General features: G+C 34.1%; 1 protein-coding gene across 1 annotated transcript in view; it reads right to left on the reverse strand.

Moving 5' to 3' along the window:
• The window catches only part of LOC140147193 (uncharacterized), a 106,251-nt gene that overhangs the window by 17,568 nt on the left and 70,833 nt on the right, over positions 1-17,850 (reverse strand). The window contains exons 60-69 of the mRNA XM_072168972.1: positions 16,973-17,452; positions 16,537-16,605; positions 15,769-15,873; positions 14,962-15,072; positions 13,767-14,030; positions 13,206-13,460; positions 11,615-11,728; positions 10,239-10,598; positions 3,907-3,936; positions 3,422-3,473 (exon numbers count right to left, since the gene is read on the reverse strand). Coding sequence (XP_072025073.1) covers positions 3,422-3,473; positions 3,907-3,936; positions 10,239-10,598; positions 11,615-11,728; positions 13,206-13,460; positions 13,767-14,030; positions 14,962-15,072; positions 15,769-15,873; positions 16,537-16,605; positions 16,973-17,452 — 1,840 coding nt within the window. The remainder of the gene's footprint in view (positions 1-3,421; positions 3,474-3,906; positions 3,937-10,238; positions 10,599-11,614; positions 11,729-13,205; positions 13,461-13,766; positions 14,031-14,961; positions 15,073-15,768; positions 15,874-16,536; positions 16,606-16,972; positions 17,453-17,850) is intronic.

The following is a 17,850-nucleotide window of genomic DNA, read 5'->3' on the forward strand; positions in this document are numbered from 1 at the left end:
TAAATAAGGAAGACAGAGATGTCCAAATAAGGAAGACAAAGAGGTCTAAATAAGGAAGACAGAGATGTCCAAATAAGGAAGACAAAGAGTTCTAAATAAGGAAGACAGAGATGTCCAAATAAGGAAGACAAAGAGGTCTAAATAAGGAAGACAGAGATGTCCAAATAAGGAAGACAAAGAGGTCTAAATAAGGAAGACAGAGATGTCCAAATAAGGAAGACAAAGAGGTCTAAATAAGGAAGACAGAGATGTCCAAATAAGGAAGACAAAGAGTTCTAAATAAGGAAGACAGAGATGTCCAAATAAGGAAGACAAAGAGGTCTAAATAAGGAAGACAGAGATGTCCAAATAAGGAAGACAAAGAGGTCTAAATAAGGAAGACAGAGATGTCCAAATAAGGAAGACAAAGAGGTCTAAATAAGGAAGACAGAGATGTCCAAATAAGGAAGACAAAGAGGTCTAAATAAGGAAGACAGAGATGTCCAAATAAGGAAGACAAAGAGGTCTAGATAAGGAAGACAGGAAGACAAAGAGGTCTAAATGAGGAAGAAAAATTAACATAAACTTGGCTTTTTAATTTAAATTCTTTAAAAAAGCCACTAAGGTTATAGTTTTAATTTGATGGTAAGTTGTATTGGGTGAAAAAAAAATAATGCCAGATGCCAAGAAACGTTGTAAAGGAGGTGATGCTGATGGTATAATAACAAACTACTTATAACAGGTTTTCTCTACTTATGACCAGTTACTACTACTTCACATCTTTGCAAAAGCAAAACTCAAAATCAAAATATTTGTTTAAGGGGACAAGCTGACATATACTTCAAATAATTTCAATTTCTTTAAAGTTTGTAGTACATGTACTTTTGTGAAACAAAATATCCAAAGCATCTTTAAAGGGGCATTTCATGATTTAAGCATCCTCTTTTTAGGTTATGGTTCAATAGATATCCACAAAAATAGCTTATTTCCAAAATTTCACTTGATTTGGACATTGAACTTGTGACCTCCCATAATAAATTATTGCATGTATTATGTCCAGCATGTAACAATGACCCTGTTCACATTAGACAATTTTCTTCTTTCGACGAACCTCGAACGAAGATTACAAATCGTTTTTTCCTAATGTGTACGCACTTTTCTTCCTTCGACAAAGATTAAAATTGCTTCGTTCAACGAAGTTAAAAAGGTTGTTTCGACGAAGGAATACTTCGTTTGACAAAGCTAATTTTGTAATGTGTACGCTCGCTTCGTTCAACGAAGGAAAGTGATCATGTGATAAGTGAGCTTCGCCAGCTTTAATAATAGCTGGGCGTTAATAGCTTCGTTCGAGCTTCGTTAATTTTTATAAAATGTGTACAGTGCAATGCTTAATTAGTCAATCAAGATTAACTTATCTTCGTCGAATGAAGAAATTTTCTAATGTGAACAGGGTCAATGTCATTTATGTAAATGTCCTTGAGTTAAAATCAAACAAAACTATTTGCAGGTCAAATATTTTTTGGAGCATGCACATAAAGGACCACTTCATGCTTCAATAGATATCTGCGAAAATGGCTTATTTCCAAAATTTCACTTGATTCGAACATTGAATTTGCAACTCCACCGTGTTGTAATTTCTGTCTGACATACAGAAAATACTAATTGGATGATGTCTTTATCACACAACTGAATCTGCAAGAATGGTTACGCACACAAATATTATGTAGTCTTAGGTGTCTGATGTTAAAAATATTACACCTTTTTTGAGTAAAAGTTGGGAGGCATTGGATCATGAAGTACCCCTTTAAGGGCATGCTCCCAAAAAATTTGACCTGCAATTTTGTTTGTTTGATCTTAACTCAAGAACATTTACATAAATGACATTGCTACATACTGGACATATTTTTTTTTTACCTACATTATATTTTGTTGCCTTTTCATTCAAATATATTTATTTACCTAAAATATATTTATTTACCAAAAATATGTTTTTTGCATATGTGACATGATCTGGTCCATGGGGGCCAAAGGCGGTAAATTTGAAACCGAGATAAAGGTAAAAATATGGAGTAAAAACAATAAAATACTTAAGAAAATGGACATCAAAAAACTTCATAACTTTAGAACCAAGTATGCTAGACCTTTGGTGTTTTCAGTGAATTATAGCCTATTGCATGCATTATGTACTAATTACAGTAACTCAATTTTCAAAAATGCCTCCTTTGGCCCCCATGGACCAGATCGTGTCACATATACAAACTTTAAGTGCAATGAATTAAGGTAAAAATACAGTTACTACTAAAAAACAAAAATAACACTGCTATTTCTACGAAAAGTAATCAATATAAACAACAATAACAGCAACAGCCATTATTTCTATTATCTATTCCAGCTCATGTGACACCTCATTAATTTCCCTGGACCTTCAGATGCATTGCATTGGTAATAGCATTTTACTTTGAAAAATCAATATAACAGGGCTGCCTGTAGTGCCAGTTCGGGGGGAGGGCGGCACTGGTCATTGACCAGGGGGTATCATTTGTGACCAATGATTCACATAAAAAGTGTCTTTTTCATGAGCAGGCACTATACATAAATTATTATGTATCTAAAAGAAGGAAATTTAAGAAAAAGGGTATGCCTTGCACAACAAACACAATGTTTTGGGTCCTTTGAGACAAATGTATAGAATAAAGGTTAAAAGTAATGAACTTTTAATTATTTTGTGTTTTCCCAGTTGTTATAAAGCTTAGGGTTTTACAGACAAAAACAAAAAAATTACTGATTTATTTGCTTCAAATGGGGGTAAAATATAATGTCAATACTTGATTAGGGTAGGATATTGCACTTTTCATAGTTGTTTAGGGGATGCATTTTTAGACCTCACAAATAATTGTTTTGGTGCTTTTTGAAACTTTGTGGTCACGCATGATACCCCCTTGTCAATGACCAGTGACCCCCTTGGGTGCCAGTTTCCATGCCATCTTGCGAACATAGGCATAATCATATCCAGGAAAATATGAATGAGATATCATAATACTAGATTATAACATAAAGTAGCAGAAAGAGCAGCAGCAACAGATTTAATTGGCTTACATCATGAAAAATAAAAAAAAGCTGCAACAGCAGCAACAAATGCCCAACATCATTGCAAATAAGACGTAACTTAACTCTTTCCATGTGGATGCATACGACAAGCTTCAAAATTTTGTTAAAATTTTTCAATAATTTCAGAATTGTTTTTTGTCATGATCAAATTTGGAATCAGTATGACAAATGTGTTCAACTTAGTACAAACAGGTCTAGTATTGGTTCAGTGGTTCTTAAGATAGCTCTTGATATTTTGAGAAAATATCTATAAACTTGGACTTTTTATGTTGAAGGCTATGGCTAGCATGCAGAGCATTAAGTGATTAAGCATTTAAAGTTTTAAGGCACTTACCTGTATGGTAAAAGATCCAAGCATGGCGTGAAGATGATATTTTCACATCCATCTACAGAGGTAAGAGATGTAAAAGATAACAAGCGTGAGATAATGTAGTAGTAAATATTATACATCTTGCTGTGTATTCCAGTTCAGGTCAATCACTCCAGTTCAAACGATGTTTCCCTTTTAAATGGCCAGAGCTGCTAATCCAATCACTTGTTAAATTCTCCAATTCAAGGTAATATTGAATTATACAAAAACAGAAACAATATTTGTTCAACAAGAGAGAACAAATAGGCAGATATTGATAGAATATATTATACAAAGCAGGGGTGGCTTAATAGGGTGAAATGTAATCAATAATAACAAAGTCTACAGCAGATTGGAATTCTGCTCAACAAACAAATTGGAAAGCACTAAAACAAATACACAAAAATCATTACAACATAGTAATGTAACTTAAGTCTGTTTGTTACTTTGATTAAATAAAACACACATACCTGGGATAGGCTCAGGAGGTGATGCTGTGGCTGCGGAAAAACAAAGCAAAGTAAGGTAAGAAATTGTGATGTAATCCATTGCTGATAGCGCCTTTCACACCAACAAATTTTAATTTGCTCCTTTCGCATTGATACCTACATATTTACTGGCTAAAAACTACAAGCCCGTTACAATAAGAAGCATAAGAAAACATGTCAATAAATCTAATTTTATAATTATTGATTATTTTTATGCCCCAATGATTAGGTTTCCTGTCTTAGGTAATGTTTTTTTAAATATTTATCCGCAAGATCTGCATACTGGGCCAATTATAAAAACAAACAGAGCTGATCCAATAGTATTAAGGTTTGAAACCCTGTATCATATTTTTATGCACTTCCTTTTTCTAAATCTCCTTTACAGATGCAGTGAAGAGGAAAACACCTTGATATTGATTTGAAAGTGCATTTTTGACAAGTGTGACACCGATTCCTTTGCAGTTTACACCATCCTGTACAGTTTGGTTTTGGTAGTAAGTGCTTCTGAGAATCAAAACATGTCAAAGAATATTGCACCCATTTGTATCATAAGCCTACAATACTGTTAACTTTAAACAAACTTTAAACACCTGGGCACAGATATTACCAAAGTTTTGGCAAATTTCAAAAAGTTTGGCTACTAGGCAAAATTTGTCCAAAATATTTGAGAAAATGTGAAAACCCATCTATATACCCTAATTGACCTTGTAAAAATTGTCATTTATATAATATACCAGATAGCTGATACTGTAACCCATGTATGCAGCACATCCCCATCCCCATATGGTCATTTGTACAGAGTAAACATCCCCCCATCAAAAAGTTACATAAAAAAGTAAGCCTCTTTAATTAAGTAACAATGTTAAGGATTCACGCTTTGATAAGCATCACTACACTGGTCAATAACAGAGTGACCACTTGGGCATTAGCCTTATAAGCTCAAATGGTAAATAACAATAAATATGAAAATATGCACAAGATATAACATTGAAAGGAGATTTCTTTGAAAGGAGATTTCTTTGAAAGGAGATTTCTTGCCCCATTAACTCATCACCCACTTGCATTAAAAAGGTAAACACTTCAGACAATATACCTTGAAATACTTTACAAATTCTACTACTAATATGCAGGCCCGTAGCAAAAGTATACAAAAAGTCCAAAATATTAAGAATTTGCAAGCGTAGCGAGCCAAAAAATTTGATTTTTAAAAGCTTTTTTGGTCAAAAAAGTCTACATTTGGGAAGAAAGTCCACTTTTCACAGAAATCCCCCCGCCTGGAAAATAGTCCACTTTTTCAAAATCAGCACCCCCACAAAAAATCCTGGCTACGGGCCTGCTAATATGACAAGAGATTTCTAAAGCATCAAATGTACAAAAAAAATGTAAACCAACATGTAATAACGAAACAATATTACAGAGTGTCCAAGACATCATGCTCTCAATAACCCTAATAACCATGCACTTCTGGATAAAAAAGCACCAAATTTGGTACCGGTATGGACTTTCCTCAGGGGGTAAGTAGAATATTACATGGGTGTCTGAAAATTCTACCATTTTATTAATGATGTCATAGGCCATGCCCAAGGGCTCAAATTTGGTGCTGGTGCCACCTGAAAATGCAGAGGACCTGTTGTACCATGGTTGTACGATGTCCTATACTGTTGTCAGTGGCTGCCTGCTAGAATGTGAATGCACATATATTCGCTCATGCATTAATAATCTCCCCCAATCACCCCAATAACATGAGTATTGTTTCCAGAAATCCTTGAAAATCCTCACAAAATCAATCAGTTTCAAAGTTCACTGATTATGTATGTATGCTGAAGGGAGTAATGGTGTTTACTTCATGCGCATGTTTTCCCAATAATTTGCATACAATTGCATACATATATGTTCAACAACATGCTGTTATTGCTATATTGTCATATTTTTAGGGAGCATGGTGGCCGAGCGGAACGGACTTCGACTCATAATCGGAAGGTTGCAGGTTCGAGCCCAGGCAATGCTATCGTGTGGTGCACTTGAGTAAGGTACTTTATCTCGATTACTCCTCTCCACCCAGGAGTATAAAAGGGTACTGGCATTCTTAAATGCTGGGAAGGTAACAGACTCACTGTGGGGGAGGTGTGGCGATCCCCCTCAGCAACATTTCATGTTGGAGCCTGGCCTAATTGCTAATGAAAGAGAGATGGCCACTCCGTCCTGTAAAAAATGCAGGTTTGACTCCTTTACCTTTTTATATTTTCCCAATCCCTCTGTAGTATTGATGTTGCTATTGAAGACTGTTGACATTAGCATATGGTAATACTGAAGGGAGTAATGCTGTTTACTTCATAATAATTTGCTTGTACATTTTGCCAGCACAAGGCCAGTAGAAAATGTTATGAGGCACCTGAAAGTTTTGAAATAAAGCACAAGCCCTGCAATGAACAATCTTTTAAGGTGAAAAAATCAATTTGGAATAAACTAAAGATATCAGTAATAACTTCACATTAATAACTTCAAAAAAACCGGTAGAGTAAGGTAAGTAGTATGTCTGATGAAAATGAGAACTTAATTTGTTGGAAAAAATACTAAAAAAAAAAACCAACTTCACATTTTCACATTTTGACATCCCTTTTGAAATTACTTCATATACCTAACCCAATGGAAGGTTCATGAAAAATGTCTTTCGTTTATCCAGGAGTACATAATCATGGTGAAAATAAGGAACCAGAATCATATTTAAAATTTGCCATGCCACTTGCCTAAAACATATTACAACAACTGCGCAATAAACATAAATTAATCCAATTTCAATTATGCATGATAAAATGCATTCCTAACCAAACTGTCGAAAGTTCAGTATTATTTAAGACCTACAAAGAGCCAACAAAACATGCTGATATGTGAAGAGATTATTGTTGAGGAATGCCAATGACTTAAGCAAGTATTATACACACACTTATGTATTTAAGTACACATTTTTGGACTGTTAATTTGTTTGCCTACACCCACAATACCTCAATACTATGAAAACAAAATACTTTAAGAATCTAAATCAAGGGCACAAAGCAACTTTGTGTTTTGTCTGAGCAAAGGTGATGTACATAAGGAGAAAATACATATATTTATAAATAAGCCATGTTTAATATTGATATCCTCCAACATTTGATAAGCAAAACTAAATAAACAGTTGCAATTATAAAATTCAGTCAATAATGTCAAGTAATTTATTTTAATTGATTACAGATCAGATTTAAGCTTCTCTATAAAACAAAATGTTGGAAAATAATCTCTCTGTTCTGAAGACATATGTGGTGTGATCAAGCAAAATCAAGTTTGAAGTCGGGCATATTCAATTTTCAGTTTTTTACATGATTGTATAAAGCATTTGCAAAGTTACATTTTGCAGAAAACCTCATTGAAATTAAACATATAGTTGCAAAGATATGAGTAATTGAAGTGTTTCCAAAATAATATGCAACAAAAGAAATAAATGTTTTTGTTTGGCTATATGTAAAAATCAATATATCTGACTTCTGATTGATTTTGCTCGGTCGCATCACATATGAGTAAAGACTCAAGTCCCTTGACTGTCCTTGTGTGTTGACATCCTTTTGGGACCTGTAAACATAATTTCTGCGATCAAGCGAAATGAATTGGATATTGGTAAAATTGATTTTGATTTTATGTGTGGGGTGCTCCACCAGCTTTGCTAATTGAAGGCAAAAGACCTGCTCTTTTGAAATATACGGGGAAAATATTTGCGCTCAGGGCAAAAGAATCTAATTTAAGTGTGAAGCAGGGCAAAAAGATCTATACAATATTTTACAATAGAAAACAATAAGATGTGAAATAAAATTTTCAATTCTTTGTTTTTACGTGGGCACAATTTCAAGGATGTTTGAGGCATTGACCCACAAGTTGCCAAAAGTAATTTTCTCATTAAAACACATTGTATTTATTTATTTTTATCAATTTTTGAGTGTCCCTGGACCTAGAGCTAAATGCTATGATCATTCATGGTTGATTTAAAATAAAATCTATTAATGATTTCAAAATGTATTGACTTTGTGCATATTTTGAAATCATTATTAATAGATTATGACATGAGCATGACCATTGTTTTTGTTTTTTACATGTTACTATGCAATATTGTTTTTTTTTACAGTCAAGGCACAATGTTTATGTACTTTGTGATATTCAAAAACAGAAACATAGTAATATACATAAACAATGAATAGTTTTGTTTGTCTCTTTTACAATCATGGCGAAATGTGTACAAAAAAACAACACTTGATATTTCATGATTTGAATAAAAATGTAAGCACTTGACAATATAAACACATCAAAAGAAATAAGTCCCCCTCTGAAAATTTTACAATGTTATAACGACATGTTCAGAGGGGGACTTATTTCTTTTGATGTGTTTATATAAAATGATACCAAAATTATATAAAAACATCAATACTTTTCAAGATATGGATAATTTTGTAAATGATACCTTCATATTTTTACCAAATTGCTACTCTGAGTAATGGGTCAATTAGTTTCCTGCCTTACACAGGATTGAATAGGGATTATCATAGTTCAACTGTAATTTATTGATTAAATAAGCCTCTTTTTAGTATTTTCAAGGATTTGAAAGTCCACTTAGTCCCACAGTCAAATACCATGAAATAAAGAATTCTAAAATTTGATTTTTTATGGGAATATCATCTTTAAAGGCCTGTAACTCAAAAACATGTCTAGCGACCTGTTCCAGGTTTTGTTGGAGCTGGTCACATATGGTTAAAAAACCACAAAAACACTGAAATTTATAGCCAACACGTAGCGCTAAGCGTTAATTGGAGTTCACATAGCAAAGCCCCGAAGTGTCTGAGACAGACTTTATTTTATTTTTTGGCCTTAACCCTATGAGTCTTACAAATGTAATTTTCATGTATATGTAATGTATATAGGCCTATATATGATTACTTAGGGGGAAAAAAAGAAGTTTGTTTCCTGTAGCGGGCATTATGTTTTTGATGGCTTATTTTGCGCATTAGAATTTTTTTTCACTTACAAAAAAAAACAACAACAAAATAAACCCAGAAAAAATTGCAAAAAAATAAAATAAAACACTACTGGAGTAAACATTTACACATTAAACAACAAACGAGCATAGTGACTACTTGAGAAAACATCACACATCTTTTTTAAATACATTTTTTAAACTGCAGGTTGAAAGGGGATCATAAATATTCTTGAATATGACATGTCATGTATGAAGAAATATGATTTTTTGTGTGTGTGTGTCAGAGAGACCCACTGTAAATTCCTATTCCAGTTTGCAAAAAGGTATTTTTTTATTTGAAGATATGGATTATAAAAAAAATAAAAATAAAAAACCACATTTCACATTTGACTTTTTTGACCTGATACAGGAAACAAACATGTTTATTTTTGCCTTATAAATGATTATGTAATTCCTACATTTTGTTACTCATAGTCCATATTAACAGGTTTCAAGAAATTATAATGTTGTGTAATTTTGTTCTAAATGTAAAGGTGGTGTTCATTTCAGGCCGTCAGGACTCTTGAGCATCTCCTGCATTTGTTTGTTGTTTATAATATTATAAATGTGAAATAAAGTTGGTCCTTTCTCATCTTATATACAAAATAGAGAAGCAATGTTGACACAAAATTTAGTAATTTTTCAACATAAAATAGCCTATGCAACATTGATTACTTAAAGGAGGATTTTGTGATTTTAACATCCCCTTTTTATGACATTTTTCAGTAGATATCCACAAAAAAGCTTATTCCCAAAAGTTGAGTTGATTCCGATTTTGCGTTTGCGAGTTATGCATGATTATGTGTATTACACTGCTCCATAGGTCACTGTTGTAATTTCATTCTGGTATACCAAAACAAAATTCAAATTTGACAATATTTTTGCTAAAGGAATTAATCTGCAAGAAATTTTTGGTACATAAACATTATGTAGCCAAAGGTTTCCAGTGGTATAAAAATCTCAACTTTTTTGAAAAAGTTGGGGATGAGGCTGTGGATCACGAAATGCCCTTTTAAGTTTTTTAACTTTAAAATCATGTTTAAGCCATAGATGCCTGTAATAATGTTACCCCTTAAAACAATTAAGTGGCATTTACCTGACATAGCAACAGGTTGGTAGGAAAGAAAAGATTAAAGCTATTAACGGCCCAAATTCAAGGGCACATAATTATGTTTATAATTTTAAACAATTTAACCTCTTTCCGGTTCCATACACATTGTTCAGGGATAAATACATCAGCTTGAATAGAAAATAAAAATTATTGTCAGAAACTTACGTAATTTATCCAAAACTGTAAGACACTGGCCATCCTCCTCAGGGAACGCACTACAGCTCACATTGTAGCTAAGATTCAACAATTCCAGTCTTCTCTGAAACTCTGGAGTGATCATACATGCAGATGTAACATCCTCACATAGTCCACGACATGGCATTCTCCTATTATCTCCACACTCTGGGAACAGTGTTCCACACCAGAAGAATTCAGCATCAGGATGAGCACATCCAAATTCATTTACCAAGGCAATAAATAAGCGAATGGCTTGGAGATCTGCTGGTACTATAGAGTTGGGGAAATGAGCCTGGGAGTAGGGCAACATATCTAAACATGGTTGCACCCAGATATCAGTACACACATCTGTAAAGAGAACAATGCAAAACATGTTGTCAGACTAGAAATTATGAGAATCAATCACATTGAACTTAACAGAAATCAAGATATTATGGGTAAGTAGTATTTCTACAAGTATGCTGCCGGTTACCACAGTACTGGTGCAGCCGGTCCCTGTGTGAGTGGTTGAGTGTTCGTCAGATGTGTCACTGAATTCATCAGGACCTGATATCTACGACCGACCCAATGTCCTGATGAAGTCAGAGACACATCTGACAAAAGCTCGACCACTCACACAGAGACCGGCTGCACCTGTGACAACCAACAGCATACTCCTAAAAATACTATGAATTCCAGTCAAGATTTCTACTTAGAAATTATGGAAGACATATTACAAGATTGGCTGAATGTTAAAAATTTATGAAAATTGCTGATTCATGGGAGGTATACTGATGTGTTTGTTCTCATCCCGATGATCCATTGACTCAACAAAACTTAAATGTCTTAGCTCACATTCACCTTTCCTAAATGACAGCAAGGTATTAATATTCAAATTTGCAAACATTTTCCTAAAACTGAAATGATTGCGGTTCTTTCCCAAATTCTTCAAATAGTAATGATATGAAAAGGTTTTGCTATAGTATCAGTGTTACTTTCATGGTTAGCCAAACTTGGCAATGTGAATTATGGCCTAAACAGTATTTTTGTTTCTTTTTTTACTGAAAATTTACATCCGAATTCAAATTTTAGAGAATTTGTACAACTTATCATAGTAGATTAATCAACAAACATTCACTCATATGGCAAATGAAATAACTAATGTATTTTCACCACAGAAAAGCAGATCATGAAGTATACTTTTAGATTAAAGAGAACTATTTTAAGAGAACCATGAGAAATATAGTTCAATGCTTCCTATTGCATTCCACCAGGGGGTAGCAAATGATAGCACACAGTTCTCCATTGCCAATGCATCAATAATAGATGCTTGTCTATTTCACTCTTTCTGTGACACTTTGTGTAGATGAGTTGACATATCTCACCTGGACAATTTAGTTCATCTGTGCTATCCCAGCAATCAGGGAAGCCATCACATACCCATTCTTGATACACACAGGCATTACTATTGCATTCAAACTCGTCGTCTTTGCAGGTTCCTGCAAATTTAGAAATCAACAAGAATTATTGTTACAAGTTATTAAACTACACAAGTTCAAAACTAGCTGTTGGAAACTGCTTAATAGTTTGTCTCAAAGCCCTTCCCAAGTTGAAAATCTAATGTGAAATGTGTTTGTTCTTTTAAAACTTTTTTTTTTTTACTTTTAATGTTTTTATCAAACTATGGGACAAGCTTTTTAACAAGAATATGGAAGGGTATATGCACACACAGCTCACTGTGTTCAAGATGAAGAATTTTATAGAGATTTGCAACTTAGGCTATTTTTGTATCTGCCAATGTCAGACATGTGCTTTTTTGTGCGGTGGAGTTTGGAAAAAAATAACAGGGTAGAAAAAAAGGAAATGGAATAAAGAGGCACCTTGGTCTGGGGCGGACATTTTAAAAATGAATTTAGAAGAGCAGCAACGACATCACTTGCATATCATTCCAGATGTTAAATCTACATCGTATGCAAAATTTGAGGAAATTCAGACGAGTCCGCTTTTTATTTTAGGGCCATTTGCCTATATCTGGTCTTTACATGTAGCCCTATGGAGAGAGTGCCCGGTGAGGGCGCTATAACCCCCATTTTAGGAACAAAAATGTGATTTAAATTAAACGGACTTGTGCGAATTTTCTAAAATTTTCAGAGTATGTAGTATGAACATGTAAAAATATAATCAAGTAGTTGCCCTACCTGCTCTCCTCCAAAAAAATAAAAAGTCCTATACCTCAATGATAATGAAACCTAGGTGAGGCCTGAGCTTTTAATCATAACAGAATGAAAGGATTGTATGATTTGCTTTCTGATTGAACACTGAGGCATCCAAAATGTCATTTGTAAAATTCAGACGACATTATCTTTTAATGCTCTGGTTACCCTGCAGTTGTATTCCCAAACTACATACAAAATTGACCCCATTTACCCCTCAAAATAGGCAACTTTTAAGATTTTAAAAAGCTCAAATCCAGGGACCCTAGCAGGTTTTTAAGGCAGGTTCCTGGATCCCATCCATTAAGGCGATCACTATATGGCTTCACAAATACTGCTTCGTTTTTTTCTTAGGTTAGAGAAAATGCAGCATATGACCCTCACTTATGAAATCCTGTGCACACCACTACAATTAACAGCATCTTGACACCATTGCTGTAGGGATGCATGTCCTTTTTGATACAATGGGCTACACAGCATATATATGGCCAAAAAAAAGGTTTTGTCTCAAAGCTCGCGTGCGCATTTGTAAAATTGCACGATTTGAAAAAAAGATTGAAATGCAGAATTTTTTTGTTATTTAAAAAAAAATACAAAAATTCCGGAAAAAATTGGCAAAAATCAGATTATTTTCTCAAAATACCATAAAAATACCAAGTCAGGAATAAAAAAAAAATAATCGCATTTCGCATTTGTTTTCAAACCACTCGAGAGCTTCGAGACAAACAATTTTTTTTTGGCCTAACCTTCATTTAACACTTACCAGGACAGTTGGATTCATCTTGTAGATCAAGACAATCATCATATCCATCACAAACCCACACAGATGGAATACAATAACCAATAGGGCAGTAGAAACTGTCATCACCACAGTCAAAGGTCGAAGGTGTTGAACCTGAAACTACACGGGTAGTAGCTGCACTGGTAGTAGCTGCACTGGTAGTAGCTGCACTAGTGGAACCAGCACTTGGGGATGAGGTTGAAATTGTAGTTGTGGCAACTGTTGTTGTAGCTGCAACTATTAAAAATGTCATAAATTTATTGACCAGTATAAATGATGGGTTCATCATTAGTAAAAGTTTGTAATGAAGAAAATAGATGTGTTGTCACACACTTCTGAATCGACTTAATTTGATTCAATTTGATTTGTAACAATGATTTACATCTGATCACTTGATTTGCAAGTCTCAACATTTGACAGAAATGTTTTCCTATCATTACTCTACATTATATGCTCAAGGGCTAATCACCATAAGTCTATGTGCCAAACCTGGCACTTGGGCCACATATTGAGAACCCTTGCGCTACATCTACACTAACTCACCTCTCAGAGTATAATCTGTCACAGCTATCTCTCTTTCCATGCCCATTCCATCTAAGATAGATAGAGTAATTATGTAGCTTTCTCCTAGTACCAGGTCATCAATTGTGTATGAGATTATGCCATCTACTGCTCCAAACGGAGGTAGTGCTATCTGGTCCTCCTCACCACCAGGTTTCTCTATTGTGATTATATATGAGGCGGCAGCAGGTAGGACTGGGAACGACACCTCAATGGATGACCTTGTGAAAAGGTCAATATTCAAACCTGGTTGCGAAGAGGAAATAAAGAGATAAATTAGATGCCAAAAATGTGTACCAGAAAAATAGTGATGAATCAATTTGTGTTCACTACATGCCTATAAAATCAAGTGCAATAGTAATATGCAGGCAATTTTGGATCATAGTTGATTATTTTAGTGCAATTTGGAAGGAAAAAAAGATCAACCCCAAAAATGTAATACAAAGTCAGTAACATTTAAGTCTTCAAAGCAGAAATTGTGAGTCAGTGTGTACAGTTATTAACATGTTATTTTTATTTTTAAAAAGATAAACCTAACTTTATTATATTATTAAATCATAGCATAAAATTGGCAAAAACTTGCTTAAACTATGCAATAGTTGCCATTTCCACTGTTCACCATATTAGTATCCAAAATGATTTACCAATGATTTTACAAAAATAATTTACTTGGTCATTTTACCCACAAGTGCTACAAGTACAGAATTTCTATGTAAGTAACAAAGCTTACACTTCATCAACTTTTTAATTCACTTACTAATACAAATTGCTGGTTAACCTAAAGTTTTTCATATACAGCAGATAGAAAGTAGCTTATTCCAGAGAGAATTTTCCCTGATTACACAAACATTTTACAAAAAAGAAATGAGACTGGTTAACATGCATCCTTTTAGGCAAACGAAAAAAGAAACCGACCAACCCAGATTTGGAACAAATTGGGAAAAATATTTCTATACAAATGAATGCCAACCCAAATTTCAGGAACAAATTTTTTTTTTGTATTTTCTCAAATTGCAAATTATTTACAGATTTTGGTGATTTTTTTTGGGTCATTTCCAAAAAAAAAAAAAAAAAAAAAAGAAAGAAAAGGCCGACCGACCGACCCTACTTGAATGGTCCGCCCACCCGTAGAACAGGGTTTCTTTTTTTCGTCGCCTTGAAGTATTATGTTACTTACAGTTATCCTCATCACTGTTGTCACCGCAATCATTGTTTCCATCGCACCGATAATATCCATCAACACAACGCTGATTTACACACCGGAATTCATTTGGATTATCGCATGGACCTAAAAAGATAAACAGGAAACAAACATATTTCATAACTCCAAAATTCTTGTAACAATTGATATAATATTGATATAGCTGGTTGATCTCCAAATACATGTACTATGCATATGCTAATTCCTACAGTGCAGTCTGATTGTCATATGCAGGGATAGGCGATTTGCACGGGAAAAAAAATAGCGAATTGCGCAGAGATTGCGCGGAACTTTTTTCAGTGCAAATCATGTATCCCTGCCCATTGCATGTCCCTGGTCATATGTAACAGAAATTATTACACCTTTCAGATAAAGCTCAAGATGAGTTTCAAATACTTATTTTCAACTGGTACAAGAGGCTGCAAGAATTCAGCAACATGCCGCAACATCTTGAGTATTTAAAATTCTTTCTCCATCATGTTTTGAAAACTATGTCTGTCATATCATGCAATACTAACTACCATTTGTTTTGTTTGATGATGCAATAAAAAAACCAGAGGCTGAATCATCAAATTTCCACCCAAGATGGGTGACGAGTAAACACCAATGGAGCCCTTGGTTCTATTCCAGGGTTTCACATTTTGATTACCTTGTCAATTGTTTTGACTAAGCAACATCCTAAACCTCACCCTATATTTGTGAATATCATTAATGAAGGAAGTTATTAAATTTGCAGGTCTAGTTTAATTATGGTATTATAATTGGTCCTGTTGTCATACTTACAGTTCAGTTCATCACTGCCATCCTGGCAATCTATATATACGTCACACACAAACCGGCTTGTGATGCATTCTCCACTGTTACAAAGGAATTGGTTACGACCACATGCTGTATAACATCAATATAAGATCAGATTTAGTACATGTTTGTGATAGAAGACTAAGAATAGCAACCATCATTGGGCAGGAAAAACCTCTTGTGTTATTGGCCCCTGAACATGTTTAAAACAAAACTGCCAAGAGGGTACATTACATAGGATGTTTTGCGTTAAATATGTTCAGGGGCCAATAACACATAGGTTTTTCCTGCCCAACGACGAAATACAACTTTACTATGAAAAAAGTGGATATTTAAAGTGTCTGTTCCAAATGAAAATGTTCCAAATGAAAAAGCTAATTTTCAACTAATGTGAGAAATAATTGACAAATGATATCATGATATTGTTACTGAACATAATAACGTAAGTCCTGCAAATTTCTGAACAAATACTGTATTTTTGGTACTAAAATTGTAATACTAAAATAGTGTTACAAAACTAGGCATGTATCAACCGTAGTAATTTTGTGTTAAAGTAAATGGTAGCAACATTCTACAGAGCTAATATTTTTGATGTGCTGATGGTCAACTGAAGAGAAATTTACCACTAATGTTACACTATGATAGCTAGAATTATAATCTGATGGTAATACTTTGATTTTAGTAGAAATTGCTCGCTATTGAAATAATTAATACCTCCTTTGATTTAAGATAGTCACACTCAGATAAACTTACGAGATGGTGTACCAGTTGTTCCAACAAATGGTTTGGTAGTGGTTTCTGCAAGCGGTGTCACAGTGGTTCCTGAAAGGAAATATGTGACAAGTGTTACATGTGACTTCAGTAATAATTGGTAAAATATGCAAATGAGCTCATTTATTTTGATAATGATATAGATAACTTTACCAAAACTTCAATCAATCATCAATTAACACCAACATAACAAAATTTAACAGAGTATACTGTATGATACTATACTAATTATATAAACATTTTATAATCAGTATCTTCTCTTATTCCATCCATTAGTCTCCTGTCATTTCTGGTCTTCCTTCAATCTAATCAATCTTATTGACTCCTCCTATCTCTTCTTTCCTTTTATTCATGTATTCAACATATGCTTTGAACAGGTGCCTTATTATAAATAATCTAAATTATAATTATTTCTCACCTGGTTCCTGTGTTGGTTGACCACAAAGATCTGATGCTTCATCACTGCCATCAACACAATCTGATTCACCATCACAAACCCAAGTACCATTGATGCATCCACCATCAGTACATTCAAACTCTAATGATAGGTCACACACACAACCATCAACTTCATCACTGTTGTCTTCACAGTCATTGAAATAATCACAGCGGAACACTTCAGGAATGCAGTTGCCATTGGCACATTGATAAGCTCCTTCAGCACATTCTGCACAACCATCTTCATCACTGCCATCAAAACAATCTGGTTCACCATCACATGTCCAAGTAGCATTGACACAGCCACCACTGACACATTGGAACTCAATGCTTGGATCACAGACACAGCCATCATCTTCATCACTGTTGTCTCCACAGTCATTGATGTAATCACAACGGTACTCTTCAGGCACACAGGTCAGGCCATCAGCACAAGCAAATTCATCTTCACTGCACAAAACTGAAGAAAAAGTTTAACTCGACTTTAGTTTAAAAAATAGACACGATAGAGCATAATATTGAACAAGAGATCACTTTCTTTATTTACAGGAATAGAGTAAAAAATTCCAATGCCAGCTGATTTATTCCACCATAATATCAAAAAGTAGTATCATTCCAAAATGTGGTAGGAAGAATGCTCACAATAGATTTCTTGACTTTCCAAAAACATTGAAAATGGGAAAACTAAATTCAAAAGGAGAGTAATAAAAATTCTTTAAAATGTAACATTTGACTATGGGTTTAACAGACACAGAGTATGACATATTTCAGCTTTGCTACTTCTTTCATGTCTCTAACATTTATTACATTTATTTCTACTAACCTGGTTCCTCTGTTGGTAGACCACAAAGATCTGAA

Source organism: Amphiura filiformis, chromosome 3 (assembly GCF_039555335.1).
Source record: "Amphiura filiformis chromosome 3, Afil_fr2py, whole genome shotgun sequence".
In the NCBI taxonomy this organism is placed as follows: Eukaryota; Metazoa; Echinodermata; class Ophiuroidea; order Amphilepidida; family Amphiuridae; genus Amphiura; species Amphiura filiformis.